This window comes from Pipistrellus hanaki (assembly GCF_964339955.1).
Source record: "Pipistrellus hanaki genome assembly, chromosome: 21".
Taxonomy (NCBI): domain Eukaryota; kingdom Metazoa; phylum Chordata; class Mammalia; order Chiroptera; family Vespertilionidae; genus Pipistrellus; species Pipistrellus hanaki.
This window is the reverse complement of record NC_140523.1, coordinates 9,362,314-9,383,433: the sequence shown is the minus strand read 5'-3', so window position 1 is coordinate 9,383,433 and position 21,120 is coordinate 9,362,314. Positions and strand designations below refer to the sequence as shown.

At 42.8% G+C, this 21,120-nt stretch overlaps 1 protein-coding gene across 1 annotated transcript; it reads left to right on the top strand.

Moving 5' to 3' along the window:
* Positions 1-1,985: 1,985 nt before the first annotated feature.
* On the top strand, positions 1,986-19,182 carry LOC311614302 (zinc finger protein 551-like; the record flags this gene model as incomplete). Its single annotated transcript, XM_084868988.1, has 4 exons — positions 1,986-2,059; positions 14,921-15,044; positions 16,006-17,001; positions 19,040-19,182. Exons 1-4 carry the CDS (start codon positions 2,057-2,059, stop codon positions 19,180-19,182), a joined length of 1,266 nt encoding a protein of 421 aa, XP_084725114.1. The 5' UTR covers positions 1,986-2,056.
* Positions 19,183-21,120: the final 1,938 nt, after the last annotated feature.

Here is a 21,120-nt window from a genome sequence, read left to right as displayed (position 1 = left end):
CGGCCTCGGGCATAGAGACTGATTCCCCTCCCTAAATGTGTAGCAGCTTTAGGTGGCAGAGGACTTGTTGCAGCAGGGACTGGATTGGTAGAGGCAGGGCCTATTGTAGGGCTTCCTCTATTCCCCATGTGGCCTGGTTGGCTGTGAGTGCTACTGATGGTCCACAGGTACTGCTTCAGCTTGGTCTGCAGGCTCCACTTGGTTCCATTCACAGAAGAGCTGGCACCACCTCCATGCCACACCCCCACTTCCATCAGTCCTACCAGCCCCCAGCTGTTTCTGGGAAGACCCCACCCTCAGAACACACCTGGCTTCTCAGGAGGCGGATGCCACTGCAGGCAACATTTGGTGGCCATTATTCTGCCAACCACAGTATGAATCAGGAAGAATAAAGTGAAAGGGACAACCTCAACAAATAAAAGTCTGGAAGGAGGATGAATGTGTTCAGTGCCTTAGCAGCCTGCGGACATTGCCCCTGAAGTGAATCCTAAGCCAAAGAGAGAAAAGCAAAGAGGCACCAGGGGTTATCCAACAAAATCCCCAAAGGTGCCTCTTTTAATGAACTATATATCCCTTGAAGTGGGAGTAAAGCTGGGGCCAAAAACAAGAGGATAGCTTTAAAATTTAGTCAAATCAATTTTAATGCTATTCTTTTGTTAATATTTTAGAGAGAGGGGGAGATGGATAAACATCAGTAATGAAAGAGAATCATTGCTCAGCTGTCTCCTGCATGCCCCCTACAGGGATGGAGCTCCCCAACCTAGGAATGTGCCCTGACCTGGAATCAAACCAGAGATACCTTGGCTCATGGGTCTATGCCCAACCACTGAGCCATGCCACATGGGCAAGCTATGTTTTTTATTGTTGGCTCTATTACACACAGACCCAATTTACCCCATCCTCATCTCCCTTTGCCTTCCTCTACCCTGCCTTCACCGTTTCTAGACACTCAGACATTTTGGCTTTGTGCATGTACTATGCATATATGTATATACTTTTAAAATATTTTTTATTGATTTTAGAGAGAGGAAGGGAGAGGAGAGATAAATACATTAATGATGAGAGAGAATCACTGATTAGCTGCCTGCTGTGTATCCCTACCCTCACCCAACTGAGAATTAAACCTACAAAGCAAGTATGTTCCCTGACCAGGAATAGAACCATAACCTCAAGGATCATATGTCAGTGCTCAACCTTTGAGACATACCAGGTACGCTGTATTATTTAAGATAAAAATGTATTTTTAAAAATAAACATTTTGTTGATATTTTACAGAGTGGAAGAGAGAGGGAAAGAGAGTTAGAAACATCAATCAGCTGCCTCCTGCAGACTCCCTATTGGTATGTGCCCACAAGCAAAATACATGCCCTTGATGAGAATCCAACCTGCGACCCTTGAGTCCTTAGCCCAATGTTCTTTCCAGTAATCCACACCGATTAGGGCTAAAATGAAATAAAAGAATATTTTTTAACATGGATAGTATTACAGATGTCTCCCATTTTTTGCTTGTGCATATATTCTATTGGGGATCTCTCCCAGTTTTCTATCCTGGGAGATCTGCCGGTCTGTTTCAGTGAACCAAGCCTCTGGCCCCATCTTTTTCTTCCCCAGGGTCACTTGCTGAACCACATCACCTTTATTCACCTACTTAATTGGCTGGGATGCTAGCTCTCCTTGGCGTTTGAGAAAACTACATTACCTAGAAAGCATTGCGGCAATGTAGGTGGAGCTAAAGGGCACTTTTGTTCCAGTGCTTCCGGTTAGGGCGGGACTTCCGCCTTCGTCCTCGTGGTGGACATTTTAAACAGCAGGTTCTTCTGGGACTCACAGCTTCAGAACACTGGTCCTGAGAAGTAGGAGGCAGAGGAGGCCTAGGACCCAAGGCTCTTGCGGTGCAGGGCATATCTGAGGCGCCTGGAGCCCCAACAGCCCGAGAGTGTCATCTCCGTGCCTCCCGACACCTCTGCTCACAGCGTCCCCGCAGCCTGAACCTCTGAACCCTCCAGCCTGGGGAGTGAGCCTCTCGGGTTCTGCCGCCCAGGTCTCAGTGCTCAGGATGGTGAGTCCCTCCTGGTGACACATGGGTGATGGGAAGAGGGTGGAAGGCGGCAGTGCCACCTTGTAAGGAGGCGATGGTGGTACAGAGCTGGGAGGATTCAGGAACCCAGGCCCATAGTGGGTGTAAACTAAGGCAACAACGTGATGAGGAGTTTTACTTTCATTTTCAAACGCTGGGGCCACAGATGGGTGTGAAAAAAAGAGGGATATTGCCGAAACCTGTTCGGCTCAGTGGATAGAGCGTCGACCTGAGGACTGAAAGGTCCCAGGTCCAATTCCAGTCAAGGGCATGTACCGTGGTTGTGGGCGCTTGCAGGGCGAGGCTGATCAATATTTCTCTCTTGATGTCTCAAACTCTCATCTCTCTCAATTCCTGTCTGTGTAAAATCATTAATATATATATATATATATATATATATATATATATATATATATATACACATACATATATATATATATATATATATTTTTTTTTTTTTTTTTTTTTTTTTTTTAAAGAGGGACATTTTCTGAGGAAGGATTCTAACTTTTGCTGACATTGCTCAGAGGAAGAACAGACTAGGAGAAAGAGGACAGCAGCTGTGGACAGGAAGTAGAAGTCCTGTAAATGATAAGGGAACTGGAATAGTGAGCACTGAGGACTGAGCCCTGAGATCATACAGGCACCAGGAGGGCACCTGGCCTCAGGGCTGGGCAAGGGCACTGAGCAGCCTGAGCCCATAGAACCTGGAGATGTTTTCCAGGCTCTCAACAGACCATTTTCATTCCATGAATTCCTGCAAATGCAAAATTGATTAGGTTTGTCGAGCTTATTTCAGGCCTCACACACCTCTGGCCTCTGAGATGGTAGAGTCTCGGTACTGTGAACCGCTCTTGTAGCCCTTGGACCTGGGGACTTTTAGCTGACACTAAGTCCAGGATCCTAAGGCCAGTACTAGGGCTACATGAAGTGGACCTTGCTTTTGGCAACTAGGGTAATGAGTCCTACAGGGCATAGATTCTAGAATGTGCCCAGTCTTGGAGTGAAGAGTTAGCTGATTCTGAACTCTGCAGGTATTTAAAAATAAATATATATATTTTTTGTAGCATATACTTATACATTTAATCTGCACTGTTTACATTCTCCAGTACCCTTTTTTGAAGTTTAAGTATTGAATAATACATTAAGTGAAGTCTAGATTTATAATATTTTTTAAAATATATTTTATTGATTTTGTATAGAGAGAAATGGAGAGAGATGGAGAGTTAGAAACATCGATGAGAGAGAGTCACCGATCAGCTGCCTCCTGCACACCCCCCACTGGGGATATGCCCGAAACCAAGGTACATGCCCTTGACCGGAATCAAACCCGGGACCTTCCAGTCCCCAAACCGACGCTCTATCCATTGAGCCAAACCGGCTTCGGCTAGATTTATAATATTTGTTACACTTCCTGGTGTAAATACTCTCATCATTGTCATTTGCAAACTTCTAAAATGATGGCACTGAACATAAACATGTTAAGATATATCACTAGCACATCATTATATTTTATTTAAATATGCTGATATATAATAGTAGGTACAAATATGCTCAAGAACTCTCAAAATAAAATTATTGAGAACTGTCCAGTTTTAAAACTTTCTTAAAGTTTGATATAAGTATATTTGATTTAAAGCCTATGTTTTTAAGCATATGCTTTTGTGTTTCCATGCATTCCTGCATTGCTGAAACAAACATTCCTCCCTTATCAGTGCCAGTGCAAGGAGTATGTCCTGAGGTCCCCTGCCAGCCCCTCCAGGTAGGGGGCTTGGCCTCAGGTCCTTTGGCCTGGTGCCAGAGTGGGGGTGTGGTCTCAGGTCTCCTGGCCTGGTGTCAAGGCAGGGGGGCTGCAGCCTGAGGTCCCTCATCAAGCCCTGCTGGGTGGGGTCACGGCCCAAGATCCCCCAGACTGGTGCCAGAGTGGGAGTTGTGCTCTGAGGTCCCCTGTCAAGCCCCGCCATGTGGGAGGCATGAGCTCAGGTACCCTGGCCCAGTGCCATGGCAGCGGGGTGCAGCCTAAGGTCCCCCGTCAATCCCCATTGGGCACAGGGTGTGGTCTGAGGTCCCCCATCTAGACCTGCTGGGTGGGGGGCAAAGCCTAAGGTCAACCAGCCTGGCACCAAAAGGCGATGCAGCCTGAGGTCCCCAGTCAAGTCCCATGGGGTTAGTGGGGACACAACCTCAGGTCCCTGCTGATTGCTCCTTAAGGCTCATTACAGGAACTTGGCCTCCACTGTGGGTGCAGCCATCTTTGTTATGGAAGCCCCTGCCTTCTCTGTGGGCACCACCATCTTTGTGGAATAGTCAATTTGCACATTTCTTCTTTATTATATAGCATAGATAGTCTGCTATAGGGGCCCTGTGCAGAGTAAACTGGAGGTTCAAGGCCAACTTGCCATGCCCATGCATACAGAAAAGGACACACCAGAATTACAATGGCAAAGGCCCCTTATGCCCTTTTTATGTGAGGGCACAATCCCTCAGCAGTAACACTATATACAATGCATAAGAGCACAGTTATACACCTGTTTGTGTTCATTTAGCTTGAGCACCACTAATTGGCATGAGACCTCTTTTGTTTGAATGTATAAATATGCTGCCACTGACCAGCCAGGTTTGGGCTGCTCTGTTTGTAATAAACCATCAACCACCTGTAGTCACCCATGGGTTCTTCCAAATTCCTGCACCAGATGGCTCAAGTCCCTGACAGAGGAACTTGTCACAAACACCTGTTTTTCTCTTCATAGTGTGATATTTTCATATGGAAAGCAAGAAATGGACCTCTGGGGGTGGTTCAATTGGTTGAACATGCTCCCATGCGCAGAAATGTTTCCAGTTCCAATCCAGTGAGGGCACACAGGAGGGGGCATGTCAGCTGGGTCCTCAGTGTGGGTCCTTGAAGAAGACAGCCAATTAGTGTTTTTCTCTTTCAGTCCCTTTAAAAATCAATTTAAACAACATGTTTATAAATCTGTTGTTATTTGTGATCTTCAGGAATAATTGAAACAATAATTTTCACCTCAATGAGCATTCTGAGTATCATAGAACCTGAAATGATAAATTAAGAGATCAATTGAAGACATGCAAATTATGAGACTTGTAATTTTCTAGTGTGACTGGTTTTTTTTGTTGTTGTTTGTTTTTTTTTTTTTGCAATGATCAGTCAGTGATTGGGATCCTAATGCCAACTGTTGGTTCTGAAAATGTAAGCTACAAAAAGGGGAATGCATTGTTAACATTCTCCGCTATTCCTATGTAAGTCCAAGCCTTCAGTAATGCATTAGTGAAGTCTACATTGGTAATCTTTGTTAATATCCCTGGTGTAAATACTCTCATCATTGTGAGGTTCAAACTGTCAAATAATGGAATTATACATGGATGAGATAAGATATTTTAGTAACACATCATTATATTTTTTTTTCTGACATAACAATATTCGATATGTCCAAGAACTTTCATAATAAGAGTAAAATTATTGGGAAACATCAAATTTAAATATTTTTAAAAATTTGATTTAAGTAGAATTAATTTAAAATGTACATTCAAAAAAAAAAAAAAAGAAAGAAAGAAGGAAACATGCTCTTTTGGTGTTTCCCTGCATGGTTGTGTCACTGAAACTAAGTTCCTCAGGCTCTTATCGGTGGTTTGTTTTTGTCATAAAAAAATAACTGATGCAAAAATACAGTCTCCCTTTCAAACAGCTTACTTGAAATTTATTCAATGTGGAAAAGATACAAATTTAACCCTATGAACCCTATTCCAGCCTTACACTACTATCTATCATCATGATTTTTTATTGTTGTTGTTGTTTTGTTTTTTGTATCTATTCTCAGGTACATTATTGGATAATTTTACTTAAAATTCCACATATGTTTGATGACGCAGTAGGTCAAAAAATGCATCTCAATAATGTCAAGATTACAAGTTCCATCCCTGGTCAAGAACCAAAAATGTATAAAAATAATGGGTGTCTCTCTCTCTCTCTCGCTCTCTCTCTCTCTCTCTCTCTCTCTCTCTCTATATATATATATATATATCTTTTTTTTCTCACTCTCTAAAATATATGTATTAATCACCTAATTAGTCGACACACTTGTGAACACAAGCACAGCCCAGGGCCCGTGGTGACCAGCAGCCGGGGTTCCCATGAGGGCAGAGCAGGCAATGACCCAGAGAACAGTATGGGAGCTGCCATTGCTGTCAGTGTAGCAGGTGGGGAACCAGGGCTGAGCTACACACTCACTCCCAGGGGATGATGGCATCAGTGTGATCTCTGTGACTAAAAGCACCAGGAGAATTATCCTCCGAAACAGTCCCTCGTGGTCCCTGCACCTTCCAGCTGGATGTGGAAAATGACCTCTTTCAGATTCAGGAGGATGAAGTGTCCCGATTCCTCTCAGGTTTCAAGGCTGTGAACAGAACAGAGTCTAGGGAATCTGCCAGAAAAATTGGTGCTGGGCCATGTGGGTGGCTCTGAGGCCCTCCCTAGTCGTAGTCCAGGCTGGTGGCCCCTCTGTTCTTTGGGGCCTTGGTGAGTGGGAAACGGAGCAAGCTCTGCTGTAAGAGTCCTTGGGGTCATGACCTGGGAGTCAGCATGTGCTGCAAGAAAACTGACCCAGGCAGGGCCAGCCTCCTCCACTGTAATGAAGTGCTCCAGCCATTGCTCTGCCCAGAGGGTGAGAGAGCTGTCTCTGCAGAGGCTGATTCCCTGTCTGTCTGGCAGGTGGGGCTGCAAGCTGCTGAGCCAGGTGGTCCCCTGCTGGGTTACAAGTATCTTCAAGTTTGGCCACTAAAGGATGTTCTAGATATTTATCATTCCAAAGAGAGAAAGTGTCCCTGATCTTTCCTTCCTGGGTAAGCATCCCCCTGCTGCACTGAGACTGGTCTACTGCCTGCACTGCCCACCCCTCTACACTCTTTTCTGGCTGTGCCTGGGATGTTTCCACTAAAGATGAGACATGCTCCTCAAGTGAGTTTATGGACCCTGAACTCTGAGCAAAGTGTGCTGCTGGGGTGTGTGAGTGAAGGAGCAGAGAGGTGGGTATCTGGGACAGGGCTGGAGAGGGGCAGGGTCCTTGAGTGGGTGGGCTGAGGGAAGGCTCTAGGGATGAGAATTGGATAAGACTGGATGTAGAGGCAGCAGCCAATTGTGTGCAGAGGTGAGACCTGTAAGTACAAAGGGCATGGACACTGTTGGCCCCAACTGTTCCAGACTCCACAGAGATATAGAGGCCCGTACGCTTAGGAGCTGGTGTTCTAGTGGAGGACAGCCCACAGACAATGGACAGCATAGCCATGAGAGGTGACTAGAGCTCAGCCATAAGGTAAAGGCAGTCGTGGTTAGTGGGGGCCTCCTTGGGAAAATCTGAGCAGGCATGGTAGAGTCCAGTTGGAAAGCCTGCTAGCAGATTTCATCCCCTATTCCCCAATTTGGGAGGTGAAGGGAGGTCACTGTGGCTGCTTTGGACAACAGAAATTAGAAAGAGGGCCCTGGCCGGCTTGTGGGCGCTGAGGCAGGACTTGACCTTCTCAGGAGGCCTCACCGTTTGCCTCCAGCCCCAGGCTGCCTTCAGAAAAGCTGATGGTCAGCCCCTTCTGTAAAATCATTGCCAGAGGGGAATACACAGTCCTGAATGCACATAAAAAATCCAGGGGCTTAACCATGTTTGCTTATTTATGAGTAAAGGTGCATCTGGAAGGTGCTTCAGTTTATTCACCACAAGGATAGTTCTCCAGAGGAAAATGACAAATTGTATAAGGAAACAGTGATGATGGTCAGCTTCCACAGAATTTCAAAATATTGGCTGGAGGACACAGTAATGGGGCAGGATATGCAATAGATGAAATACTATGTGAGATCCTGAGGAGCCTTAGACATTTACAAAAAGCTGTCTCAGGAAATCATCTTTTAAATCCCAGCAGCAGCCTCCATGTGACCCCCAGAGGAGTCTCTGCTTTAAGAAAGACTGCAAGTTGGCTGACTCATGCCTCCTGTGTCACTGGCCATATTTATAGGCATTAAAACATGGTTTTCACTGGGGAAGGCACAGTTTCTAGTCTCCTTGGACCCTGCTCACTCTAATGTCTAAAGTTATAATGGAATCCCTCAGAAACAGCATCTCTCATGGGAAAGTTAATTTTTATCACTCAAAGACTATCCTAAGTTAAAAAAAATAAAGAGATGACTTTAATCAGTAACCAACAGATTTAAGGGTTTAAATAAAAACAAAGTGGGGATCATGACTATGACATTAATTGTGTGTGTTTTTTTGTTTGTTTTTCTCTTCAGAAATCCATGATATTCTTTTAGCCTCTTACATGAAAGGAGACATACTTCCACTGAATTTAGATGGTTCTGACAACTGTTCTAGATATATACCCTATTTCCCCGAAAATAAGACAGTGTCTTATATTAATTTTTGCTCCCAAAAATGTGCTAGGTCTTATTTTCAGGCGAATTCTTATTTTACTATGAAGAAGAATATGATACACATGTATTGTTCAATGAAAATAAAGGGCATTTATTACCTGTAGACGATACGGTAGTACGGTAGATGTCAACACAAACAAGACAAACTGTGAATCGTATAGTATCAAGAATTTACTCATTTATTCAATGACAATCAAGTCATCATCTTCTGGAACATCATCATAACAATCCAATTCCTGAATTTCCTGGTGAATTTCTTGTGACTCCATTTCTTTCAGAATCAGTGGACCAAATCTCTCATGTTTAGCCTTGGGGGAGCCTTATTTTCGGGGGATGCCTTATATTACACTCAGAAGGAAACCTGTAAGTAGGTCTTATTGTCGGGGAAACACAGTAGTTTTAGATTTAAACATATGTACTTATGTATTGAAACACAAACAGCTTGTTCTTTTCAATTCTGTCCCAAGGAATTGTTTGTTAATTTGAGGGAGGGAGGAGAGTGGGAGAATGAGAGAGAGAGAGAGAGAGAGAGAGAGAGAGAGAGAGAGAGAGAGAGAGAGAAAATAAAAAAGAAGCATTGATAGAAACAGGAAACATGAATCAATTGCCTCCTTTTTGCTTTGTGAACAAAAATTTAATTTACATGCTAGGTAGTTAAGTGCACTTAGCATGAATCAAACAAGACATCAATTTTGAGGGTGTGCTTTAAAATAGGATGTTCCAGTTCACTGAGCCCCCTGAGCAGGGCAGCACCTTAATACTTAATGTTTCCTTTAAGAGATTACATTAATATGACTCAGCATTTGCGGGATGCCAAACTTTCTGTGCTCTGGATAGGCACATAATAATGGCAGAAAATCTCTCTTTGTCCAATATTGGCTTTTGCATTTGCTAACCAAAGAATTGAAAGAAAGTCTGCATGACACAGGGCATCCAGGTAGACGTGTTCTCTGACTTGGTCTGAAACCAGTGGGCTTTCAGGGCAAGGAATGCTGCCCAACCAACTGAAGTGCAATGGCCAGGAAAGAAAATAAATTTGTGTTATTATTTACTAACTTTTGTATTAATTTCATACCAACAACTCTAAAGCTACTTTAGTACACCCTAAATTTACCTCCTACCCTTCTTTCTGCCTTCCATTCTTAATAAAATCACTCATTTTTCTTTCTTGAAAAGATTATTTATATTTTTCATAATATTAAACACTATAATTTGTGTAAGCCTTAACAAATATTGAACTCTTTCATGGTACACAGTTATTTTATGATTGAACACTAATTATTATACATATATACACATATATATGTGTATATATATTTGATTTTTTACAGAGAGCAAGAGAGAGGGATAGAGAGTTAAAAATATTGATGAGAGAGAATCATCAATCAGCTTCCTCTTGCACACCCCCTTACTGGGGATGTGTCCGAACCAAGGTACATGCTCTTGACCGCAATCGAACCTAGGACCTTTCAGTCCACAAGCCAATGCTCTATCTACTGAGCCAAACCGGTTTCGGCTGAACACTAATTCTTAGGTGAAAAGATCATTATTCTTTATTGTTGAGTAGTATTTTGTTCTGTGAATAACCACTTTATCTTTTGATCTGACTATGGTTTTTGTTATTTCCAGGTTTGGGATATTATAAATAAATTTTCAGGGAATATTAGGTACAGTTCTTCATAAAATATGTTTTACTTATCTAACTGTTGTAGTATAGATGAGGGTTTTACTTTTTAAGGCACGCAGAACTGGGAACTGAAATGGTTATTCCCTTTGCCTTTCCAGGTACCCACAATGATGAAAATTTTACTTTATCCATGTGAGCTCATGCAATATTTAAAAATTTTAAACTGCAGGGCTGAAAATATAGTGTTAACTTGTTTTAAATACATTCCCCTAAGACATTTAAAAAAAATAAATTTTATTGATTTTTTACAGAGATGAAGAGAGAAATAGAGTGTTAGAAACCTCAATCAGCTGCCTTCTGCACACCCCCTGCTGTGAATGTGCCCGTAACCAAGGTACATGTCCTTGACCAGAATCGAACCTGGGACCTTTCAGTCTGCAGGCTGAAAGCTCTATCCACTGAGCCGAACCAGTTTCAGCCCCCTAACACATTTTTATGGTGAGCATTTCTTTATGCATTTTTTTACACTGCCTTTATCTCTTTGGTTGAAAAGTCTGGTCAGAAAATTTTGCCAGTTTTTAGAATGAGTTAATGATTTAAACTATAGGCAGATAATTCAGCATCTAAGAAATCTAATTTCTTTCATCATCCCACTCTACCCTCAAAATCTTCTGAACTAATGTTGTGAAATCTTTTCTGTATGAAGTCAAGAACTCACATACCTTAGGCAAACCTAAAGCACATCTGTTTTAGGCTGGTTATGCCTGGGACATCCTCTATAAAGACAGGTCATGACATGATTTTGCTTACAACCCTTAGGAGAAAACGTGATGGCCCACACTCACTTTGATCTTGCTGAATCAAATCAGTCTTAACACTATTCATTTTTAAAATATTTTATTGAATTTTTAGAGAAAAAGCGAGAGGGAGAAACATCAATGATGAGAAAGAATCATTGTCCCGCTGCCTCCTGCATTCCCCCTCCAAGAATGGAGCTGCCAACCTGGGCATGTGCCTTGACCTGATATGGAACCAATGATAATTTGGCTCATATGTACATGCACCACCACTGAGCTACACTGACAGTGCACACTATTCTTTTGTTGTAGTTGTTGACTCTATTAAGATCTTCCCAGTTTCCCCAATATCACTCCCTCCTTTTCCCCCTCTACCTTACTGCCACTTATTCTAGGCCCTCACTACATTATTGTCTATGTCCATGGGTTATGCATGTATGTATGGTATTAAATTGTTTCATTGATTTTATAGAGTGGAAGGGAAAGGAAGAGGAGCTAAAAACATGAATGATGAGAGAGAATCATTGATTAGCTGCCTCCTGCACGACTCCACCCCTACACTGGGAATTGAGCCTGCAACCCATGTTATGCCCTGAACAGGGAAAGAACCACAACTTCCTGGTTCATAGGTTAATGTACAACCATTGAGACACACCAGCTGGATTTCATTATTTAAGAAAAGTAAACGTGTAGTTTACAGCATTGATACTATCACTAATGTCTCCAATTTCCCCCTGTGTGTATATCCTTGGTGGATCTCTTTCAGTCCTACTATGCTCTTCCCTTAGGAGATCAGTTTGTCTTTGGCAGTTTGTCAAGCCTATGGATGCATCTTGTCCCTCCCCAGCTATCACTCACTTTACCACAACACTTGTATTCACCTAATTCATTGGTTGGGTTTCTAGCTAGGCTCGGCTGTTTTAAAAACTACAATACCCAGAAAGAACTGCACAAGTATGGGTGGACCCAAAGGGAATTATGATGTGCTCATCCAGTTAGGGCCAGACTTATGCCTCCTCCAGGTGGCGATTTTTACATTTTAGGTTTTTCTTCACACATTCTCAGGCTTTAGGGCACTAGTCAGGAATAGGAAGAGGCCTGGGGTCAGCTTCCGTGGTGCAGGGTGTGTCTGAGGCACCGGGACCTCAACAGCTCGAGATTGGCATCTCCGTGCTTCCCAGTTCCTCTCTGCTCACAGCGTTCCCGCAACCTGACCCCACAGAACCCTCCAGCCTGGGAAGCGGGCCTCTCAGGTCCAACGCTAAGGATGGTGAGTCCCTCCTGATGGCTGATGGGGAAGCTGGTAGAAGTCGCAGTGCCACTTTGTAAGGACGTGATGGTGACACTGAGCAGGGAGGATTGGGAAACCCTGGCCTGTTCTGGGTGTAAAGGCAACAGTGAGATGAGGTGTGGTTTTGCATGAGGAGTTTTGCCTTCACTCTCAGAACACTGGGACCATAGATGGTTGTGGGGGGTGGGGGGGAAAGAGGGACATTTTATGAAGTAGGGTTCAAGCTTTTCCTAACATTGCTCAGTGGAAAAATAGACTAGAAGACAGAGGACAGCAGCTGTGGACAGGAAGGGGCATTCCTGTAAATGGTAAGGGAAATGGAAGAGTGAGCACTGAGGACTGAGATATACAGGCACCTAGAGTGCACCTAGCCTCTGGGCAAGGGCAAGGGCACTGAGCACTGTGAACACCTAGAGCCTGGTGGTTGCCAGGTTCTCAACAGACCATAATCTTTTCACAAAATCCTGTAAATGTAGAATTGATTATGTATACGGGTTTGTGGAACTTATTTCAGCACCTCACACACTTGTGGCTCATGAGATTGGGTTGTGGGACTATCTCTGCTCTTGTATTCCTTGCACCTGGGCACTTTGAATAGAACTAAGCCAAGAATCCTAAGGCCAGAAGTAGGGGTTCATGATGTGGACCTTGTTTCTGACAATCAGTGTAGTCAGTATGAGGTCCTCCACACATAGGTTCCAAAATGTGCAATGAGTAAAGAGAGCTGAATCAGGAACCTGCAGGGTATGTCTATAAAAATACATATATAGCCGAAACCAGTTTGGCTCAGTGGATAGAGCGTCGGCCTGTAGACTCAAAGGTCCCAGGTTCAATTTCGGTCAATGGCATGTGTACTTTGGTTGGGGGCATATTCCCGGTGGGGAGTGTGCAGGAGGCAGCTGGTCGATGTATCTCTCTCAGCAATGTTTCTAGCTCTCTATACCTGACCCCTTCTCTCTGTGAAAAATCAATAAAATAAATTTTTTTAAAAATACATATATGTATATTTTTATTGATGTTAGATGTAGAAAGATTCGGGGGGGAGAGTGGGGGGGCGGTGAGAGAGACAGAGCAACAGGGATGAGCAAAAAATATTCGATAGGTATTGGTTGCTTCCTGCAAATATCTACTGTGGATCCAGCCCACAACCCAGGCATGTGACCTCACACCAGTGTATGGGTCTATGCTCAACAAAATGAGATATATCATTTAGGACAGTATATCACTTTAATACAAGGAATCATGGTCAGGTTGGTAATGGGAGTAGTAGTTCAGAAGGCATAGTGTGAGCCTGAGGGCTAACTTTCTTCCTGGGGCCACTGTTTGTCAGAAGTGGTTTCACAACACAATACAGGGGCAGAAATTGTCATGTAGAGTGTGGGTAAAAGATAATTGTTTAGCAGTGGCCAAAACCTTTAAAAGATGAGTGGACCTGAGATTAGTTGAGGTCAAAGAGTAATTTAAACAAGATGATACTACGTCTGGTACATATCAACTTTTCTAAACTTTCACCAGGATTTTCTTGTGACTCTTGTTGTGCCCTGGCTATGGGGAGTTGCAGTCAGTGTTGTGTATTAGCTAGAAGACTTGAATGGCCATTTGAGACTCACTGGGAATGGTTCAGGGGGCCATCTGGGCTGGGACTTGAGTGAAGGTTAAGTGAGAGTTGTTGGCTGTGACTAATAAATGAACATCAACTGCAGCATAAGAGGAGGTGGACTATAGATATTTGAGATCTGGTTGTTGTTCTTAATAGTTGAGGTTGAAAGAAATAAACAGTCATGGAGAGAGGCCTACATAGCAGGAATCAAGGCTGTGTCTATGAGTGTGGACTATCAGAGTCTGGGCAGTGCTTGATCCGGATTCAATATGGCAATCATTCTCTGTACCTGACATGCAGACTAATAAGTAAAAGGCCAGGAGATCTTCATAGGGGCTGGGGCTGGGAAAGTGCAGGTTTTAGAGAGGTGTGGTAGAAAGAGTGATGTGCACTCAGAAAGGGAATGTGAATTCATGGCCACAGCACCATGACATTGACATGAGTGACTGAAGAAAGAGTCCATTTCAGTGGTTCCTAGATGTAACAATAAGGTAAGAGAGAACTAGATTTTGGAGGTGGTGAACTATAATTTTGGAAAAGAAGGTTATTAGGAAACAATTTATCCACAACACAACATATTTGCATTTCCATTGAAATGGGAAGGAAGCTGTGGGAGATATGTGTTGTTCAAGGTACTATGTGCAGCAGGTAGTACAAAGCAATGGCCTCACAAATTGAGATTGGGATGAAAAGGGTGATGTGTGATGCGATGTTTTTAGTGTCTTAAAGGAATAATCTGAGGGACTACAATGCTATTTCCTGAGAAAACAGTATCAAATCACTCCCACTGTCTTTATGGCCAATAACCCTCACTAACCTATGCTTTTGATACCCAATCTATCGATAAGAGTCAGTGTGGCGTACATGGGAGAGCCCGAGCTCAGGTATCTTCTATCCATTCAACTGCCTTAATTGTTATTGGAAGAAAAATATCAGCACGAATATAAGACAGTTCCTTTCATGGAATGAAGGCCTGACATTTTCTCAAATGTGAAGAGTGGAAAGAGCAGATGGATTTGGAGGGTAGGTAGTAGGATAGACTAATAATATTGGGAGTGACTCTGATTATGAGTTGTACTGTCCCCATTATGACAGGCTGTGAACTTTGAGGATGTGGCCATTACCTTCTCTCAGGAGGAATGGGGGCTCCTTGATGAGGCTCAGAGACGTCTGTACTGCAATGTCATGCTGGAAGTGTTTGCACTTGTATCATCTGAAGGTAAGATCTTCATGTTTTCCCAGTGTCCTGAGGTGATGATCTCTCTTCCTTTATTCCTCAGGCATAGCTTTCTCTCTTCCACAGCCAGAACATTGCCTCTGCTAATTTCCCCCACTGTCCTGTCAAATGTGCTGTGGCTGGCAGCCTAGTCAAAGGACTCCAAGATCATCTATAACACCTGCTATCTCAAAAAGTACATTAAGTGTTAGGGAGTCAGGCGTCTTGCAGTCAGCATAATGGGTCTCAGTTTGGACTTTCTCTTCAAGGGAAACCAACAGTGTCCACATGCATGGCTTCAACTTCAACACTCTTTCTCTAGGTAAGGATTCTTTGTGGCAGTTTCTGCCATGTTATGGTTTTTATCAACATGAACCATGGGCTGTTCTTGTAAGGCCCCATTCAAATGCTGTAATATTTTCTTCCCTGAATACTATAGCAAGCTGTGTCTCAGGCCCAGTGCTGACTGCTCACTACTTCATTACCTGTTCCTCTGCACTGGTGCCTCTACAGTATTCTGCAACATTGGCTTGCACATGTGTTATGAGTTGCCCTTCTATATGTGCTAAAGAATTTTCAAAACTTACTACTCCTTTATTGATATTTACTTGAAGAAAGATGGGACCAACCTCTTTCCCATCTCTCTCGATCCCCAACAGATAAGTCATGGTGAATGCTGTTAGGTAAAGGATGAGCTGGAGATCCATATTCTAATCCATGTGGTGCTTCGCATGTTTGTATCAAACTTCTGTTGAGGCCTCCTTGTCTTGGAATCTTCATTAGCCCAAAAAAGTCACAAGAGCCTCTATTTTTTTTTACAAGAGGCTCTTATTCATTCTTCCTGCACATCTTTTATAATTGAATAATTTCATGGAACCAACGTGTAATGTGTAACACACTTACAATGAGACTTTCCCCTGTCACACAGTCAATATTCATTTTCTCACCATTTCTCACTTTTCAGGTTGCTGGCATAAAATGGATGATGAGGAGTCCTGTTCTGAGCATAGCGTATCTATACAAGGAGAGTCACAGGACAGGGCTTCTAAGACAGCTCCAGCCACCCAAAGGACCCCTCTGTGTAAGCAGTGTTTCTCTGTGTTACAACATATTTTTCACCTAACTGGTTCACATTCAACATACTTTGAGCAGAAAGCCTTCTGTAGTGATACATGTGTTGGAGACTTATGTTTCAGTGCATACCCTCACCAGCACCAGAGGAATGAATGTGGAGAGGAGTCCTGGAAACATGCTATGGACTGGACATCCGATATGAGCAGGTACAGCTTCTACTTAACGATGGTGCCTTCAACTCGCAGGGAGGTTGGGGAAGATTTGCAATACACCTTTGAGCTTCACCAGCACCAGGCCACTCTCAGCATAGAGGAACTACACTGTGATAGTGAGGTTTCACAGGAATTTCCTGGTTGTAAAAGTGATCACCAGTGGAGTGACTGTGAAAATGCTGCAAGCCACATCCTGAAAGTTGTTCAATGTCAAGGTGAATTTTCTGGAGAAGTGATTTATGAGTGTAAGAAATGTAGGAAAGTATTTAGACGATTCTCTAACCTCATTGGGCATAAGAGAGTTTTTCCTGGAAAAGAGATGTATGAGTGTAGTAAATGTGGGGTTTCCTTCCGTCGAAGAGCTCACCTCACTGTACACCTCAGACTTCAAACTGGAGAGAAGCCATATGAGCATACTGAATGTGGGAAGTCTTTAATCCAAAAATGTAACCCAATTATACATCAGAGAATTTGCACTGGAGAGAAGCAATATGAGTGTACTAAATGTGGGAAGTCCTTCAGTGATAGAAGTGCACTCTTTAAACACCAGAGAGATCACAATGGAGAGAGGCCATATGAGTGTACTGAGTGTGGGAAGACATTTAGCCAAAAATCTCACCTTATTATACATCGGAAAGTCCACACTGGAGAAAAGCCATATGAGTGTACTGAATGTGGGAAGTTCTTCAGAGAAAGAAGGAAACTCATTAGACACCAAAGAGTTCACACTGGAGAGAAGCCATATGGGTGTACTGAATGTGGGAAGTCTTTTAGCCAAAAATCAATTCTTATTGCACACAAGAGAGTCCACACTGGAGAGAAGCCATATGAGTGTGCTGAATGTGGGAAGTCTTTTAGCCAAAAATCTGACCTTATTAGACATATGAAAGTCCACACCGGAGAGAAGCCATATGAGTGTACTGAATGTGGGAAGTCCTTCAGAGAAAGAAATAAACTCATTAGACACCAGAGAGTTCACACTGGAGAGAAGCCATATGAGTGTACTGAATGTGGGAAGTCTTTTAGCCAAAAATCAATTCTTAATACACACCAGAGAGTACACACTGGAGAGAAGCCATATGAGTGTACTGAATGTGGGAAGTCCTTCAGAGAAAGAAGTAAACTCATTAAACACCAGAGAGTTCATACTGGAGAGAAGCCATATGAGTGTACTGGATGTGGGAAATCTTTTATCCGAAAATATGACCTTATTAGACATCTGAATGTCCACACTGGAGAGAAGCCATATGAGTGTAATGAATGTGGAAAGTCCTTCAGTGATAGAAGTGCACTCTTTAAACACCGGAGAGTTCACAGTGGAGAGAAGCCATATGAGTGTACTGAATGTGGGAAGTTGTTCAGTAAAAGAAGTACATTAATTAAACACCAGAGAATTCACACTAGAGAGAAGCCATACAAATGGTAATAAATTTGGGAAGCCCTTAAGCCAAAAACCTAGTCTTATTAAACGTCTGAAAATTCACACTGGAGAAGAGTGTTAAATGTGCAGGAATATTTCATTTTAGTCACTTAAAATAACACTAAAGGTGACTGTTTGGGACCTATTTTTTTATCTTAAACTTTTTAATGGAACATATAGTGTACTATATTCCTCATATGTTTCCAGTACAAGTAAGAATTTAAGGACATGCCCAGAACTACTACCTGATACATTTGTAGCTCAAGAGATTTTTTTATTGAATTATGCTTTTATGAATTCTTTTAATTTCTAATCTAATTCACCAACCTGTAAATTGCTTACTGTGCTCTCTCTGGTTTATGATTTTTTAGTAAAGATATTGTTCTCTATTACCTTAATTTATTTTATTTTATTTTTTATTTTCACTTCTAGGGATGATTATCAAGCACAATTATGATATATCATCATAGAATTAACAACTATTATTTGCAGTTAACAGATATTGTTTGAATCCCAACCTTTCTGTGCTTCTGGAGGGACAGCATCATAACAGAAAATTACTCTTTGACCAATATTGGCTTATAATGCATTCCTGCCCAAGGCCTTGAAAGAAAGCCTACTTGACTTTGTGGTTTTAGTTTTGCATATTTGATCCCAGCACATATGGAGATATAGGAGGCATCTGATTTTTTTTCTCTCACTTATATTGATGTCTCTCTCAATATCTCTCTTCTTCTCCCCCTTCCCTTGCGCGCGCTCTCCCCCTCTCTCTCTCTCTCTCTCTCTCTCTCTCTCTCTCTCTCTTTCTCTTAAAATATCCTCAGATGAGAATTATCAAAAAATGCAAACATTCATTTGCCGATGAGGCCTCTGCACAGCCTAACTTGACTCACTCTTTCATGCCTTTACCTGGGATATGCCCACTATAGCTGGGCACACTGTGTCCTTCCCAGGGTTTGGAAGAGAGGAGGCCCAGTCACAGCACGGGGGGAATTGGGATTCTGTGTCTGTCTGAGATGTGCTGGCCAGGGCTCTTCTATCTCCATCCAGAGTGCATCTCCCCACCCCCTAGGCACCTTCCTGCTGCAAATGAACCCACTTCTGTATATGGGAGAAACCCCTTGGTGCTTTGGACCCCAAAATCAGTTCAGTTAGAAAGTCCTGCCTCAAACAACCCACTCAAATCCCGGAGACCCTCTGGTGTTTAAGTCTCTTCCATTTTAGGGATTATTTTGCTATTTGATTTTATCAACAATAAAGCACTCCTCTCCTCTTCCCCCTTACCCAAACAGTCCTGGAGGTAGCGTGGATGCTACAGGAGATGGTGCTGTATATTTTGAGTGGTGAAAACAAGCTGCAATGCAAGCATTTCCAGAAGGAGAGGGTTTGTCTCAATATAAGTCCACGTTATGAGATTGAGATGTGGTTGGTGTAACCCCTCCCTAAGTTTTTCCTTTGCATAGAAGACCTTAAATGAGGTGATAGTTTTTGATTTATGGGGAATAGTGTGTTCCTAGGGTGTATGGTTGAGGGGCAGAGAGGTTGGGTATCTGTGAATGTCCTTTTGCCACTTCATCGTCCAGGTTCCTTGAGTGGGTGGGCTGAGGGAAGCTGTAGGGATGAGAACTTAGCTCAGGTTGGATGGAGGGTCAGCAGCCATGGGTGAGCATAATGGACATATATAAAGACTGTAGCTGTGGATACTGTTAAGCCCAACTGTTTCATGTGCTGTAAATGCAGAGTCCTCTGTCCTTGGAAACTGGCATCTAGTGGAGGACAGTCCACAAATAATGGAGGACAGTCCACAAAGCCTGCTGTGACTGGTAACAGCAGTATAGGGGAAGGTGAATCTAGAGTTGGTCAGTGGGCACTTCACTGAAGAGTTCTGTGAAGGGCTGGCAGACTCCAGGTGGTAGCCTGCAGGGTGCATGCGCTATGTATTTGCAAGCTGTATATAAGTCACTCTGGCTGCTTTTAACAGCAAGGATCAGAAAGTTGTTAAATAAATAAATAAATAAATAAATAAATAAATAAATAAATGGTGGCCGATTAGGCATTAGTATTGTGCATCTCTTCCTGAGCCCGATTGAAAATGCAACTAAATCAAAGAACATCCACTTGGTATTAAGAAATTAGATTCAGCTGAGCAGATACTCTTTACAACAAGGAAGGGCACAGAAGAATGGCAAGAACTGGGAAATGGATTTTCGAGGGACAGCAAGCCAATGGCTCAAGAGGGTGAGCAGACAGCAGTGTTGCACTAAAGCTGTGTCCCTTCACGAGGTGGGTAACACAGAACTGCATAAAGGAGAAGCCACAGGGCAGCTGGCTCCTGGGGAAACTGAGCCAAAGGCAAAAGCCCCAAAAGGCTTCCCCATGAAAGAGCCAAACAGCGTGGTGCTGGGGAGAGACAAAAATGCAGTTTCATTGTTTTGGTTTGGTTTTGTCTTTGCTTTTATACTCTCTAAACCCAGAACACAGGACTTTTCTATTACAAATACTCACCTTGAGGAAGGAGAGAGGCACAAGCTTAAGGTGCCTGAGGAGGAAAGCAGGGCAGGGATACATTGCTAAGAGTCCTGCATTGGGACATTTTTTTCTTTTTTACTTTAAATTCTTTATTTTTTGAAATTATTACATAAGTCTCCTTCCCTTCTCCCCATTAACCTCTCCCTCCGTGCTCCTACGCAACAGTACATGCCTTCAGACTCATGCTTTCTATGCCAACTGGTTATTCTCATATGCAAGCATACAAGTCCTTTTGTTAATCTTTGACACCTTCCCCTCCTGTGCCTTCCCTCTTAGTTTGGATGGGCATAAACTGATGCACAAAAACTGGTTCTGTTTTTGTGCATCAGTTTATGTTTATTATATTGCATCATGCTGTTGCAAATAATTAGATTTCCTTCTTTATTACAGCAGCACAATATATTCCGTTGTGTAGATGTATCACAGGTTTTTATTTTTTATTTTTAAAAATATGTTTTATTGATTTTTTGCAGAGAGGAAGAGAGAGGGATAGAGAGTTAGAAACATCTATGAGAGAGAAACATTGATCAGCTGCCTCCTGCACACACCCCACCGGGGATGTGCCCACAACCAAGGTACATGCCCTTGACTGGAATCGTACCCAGGACCCTTCAGTCCGCAGGCAGACGCTCAATCCACTGAGCCAAACTGGTTTCAGCTATACCACAGGTTTTTAATCAAATCATCTGCTGATGGGCATTTAGGCAGTTTCCAAATTGTAGCTCTTGTAGCTACCATTGTGCTGCTATGAACATAGGTGTGCATACATGCTTTCTGATTGGTGTTTCCTACTTTTGGGGATATATTGCTAGAAGTGTGACATAGTTTATCTTTCAAACCTAAG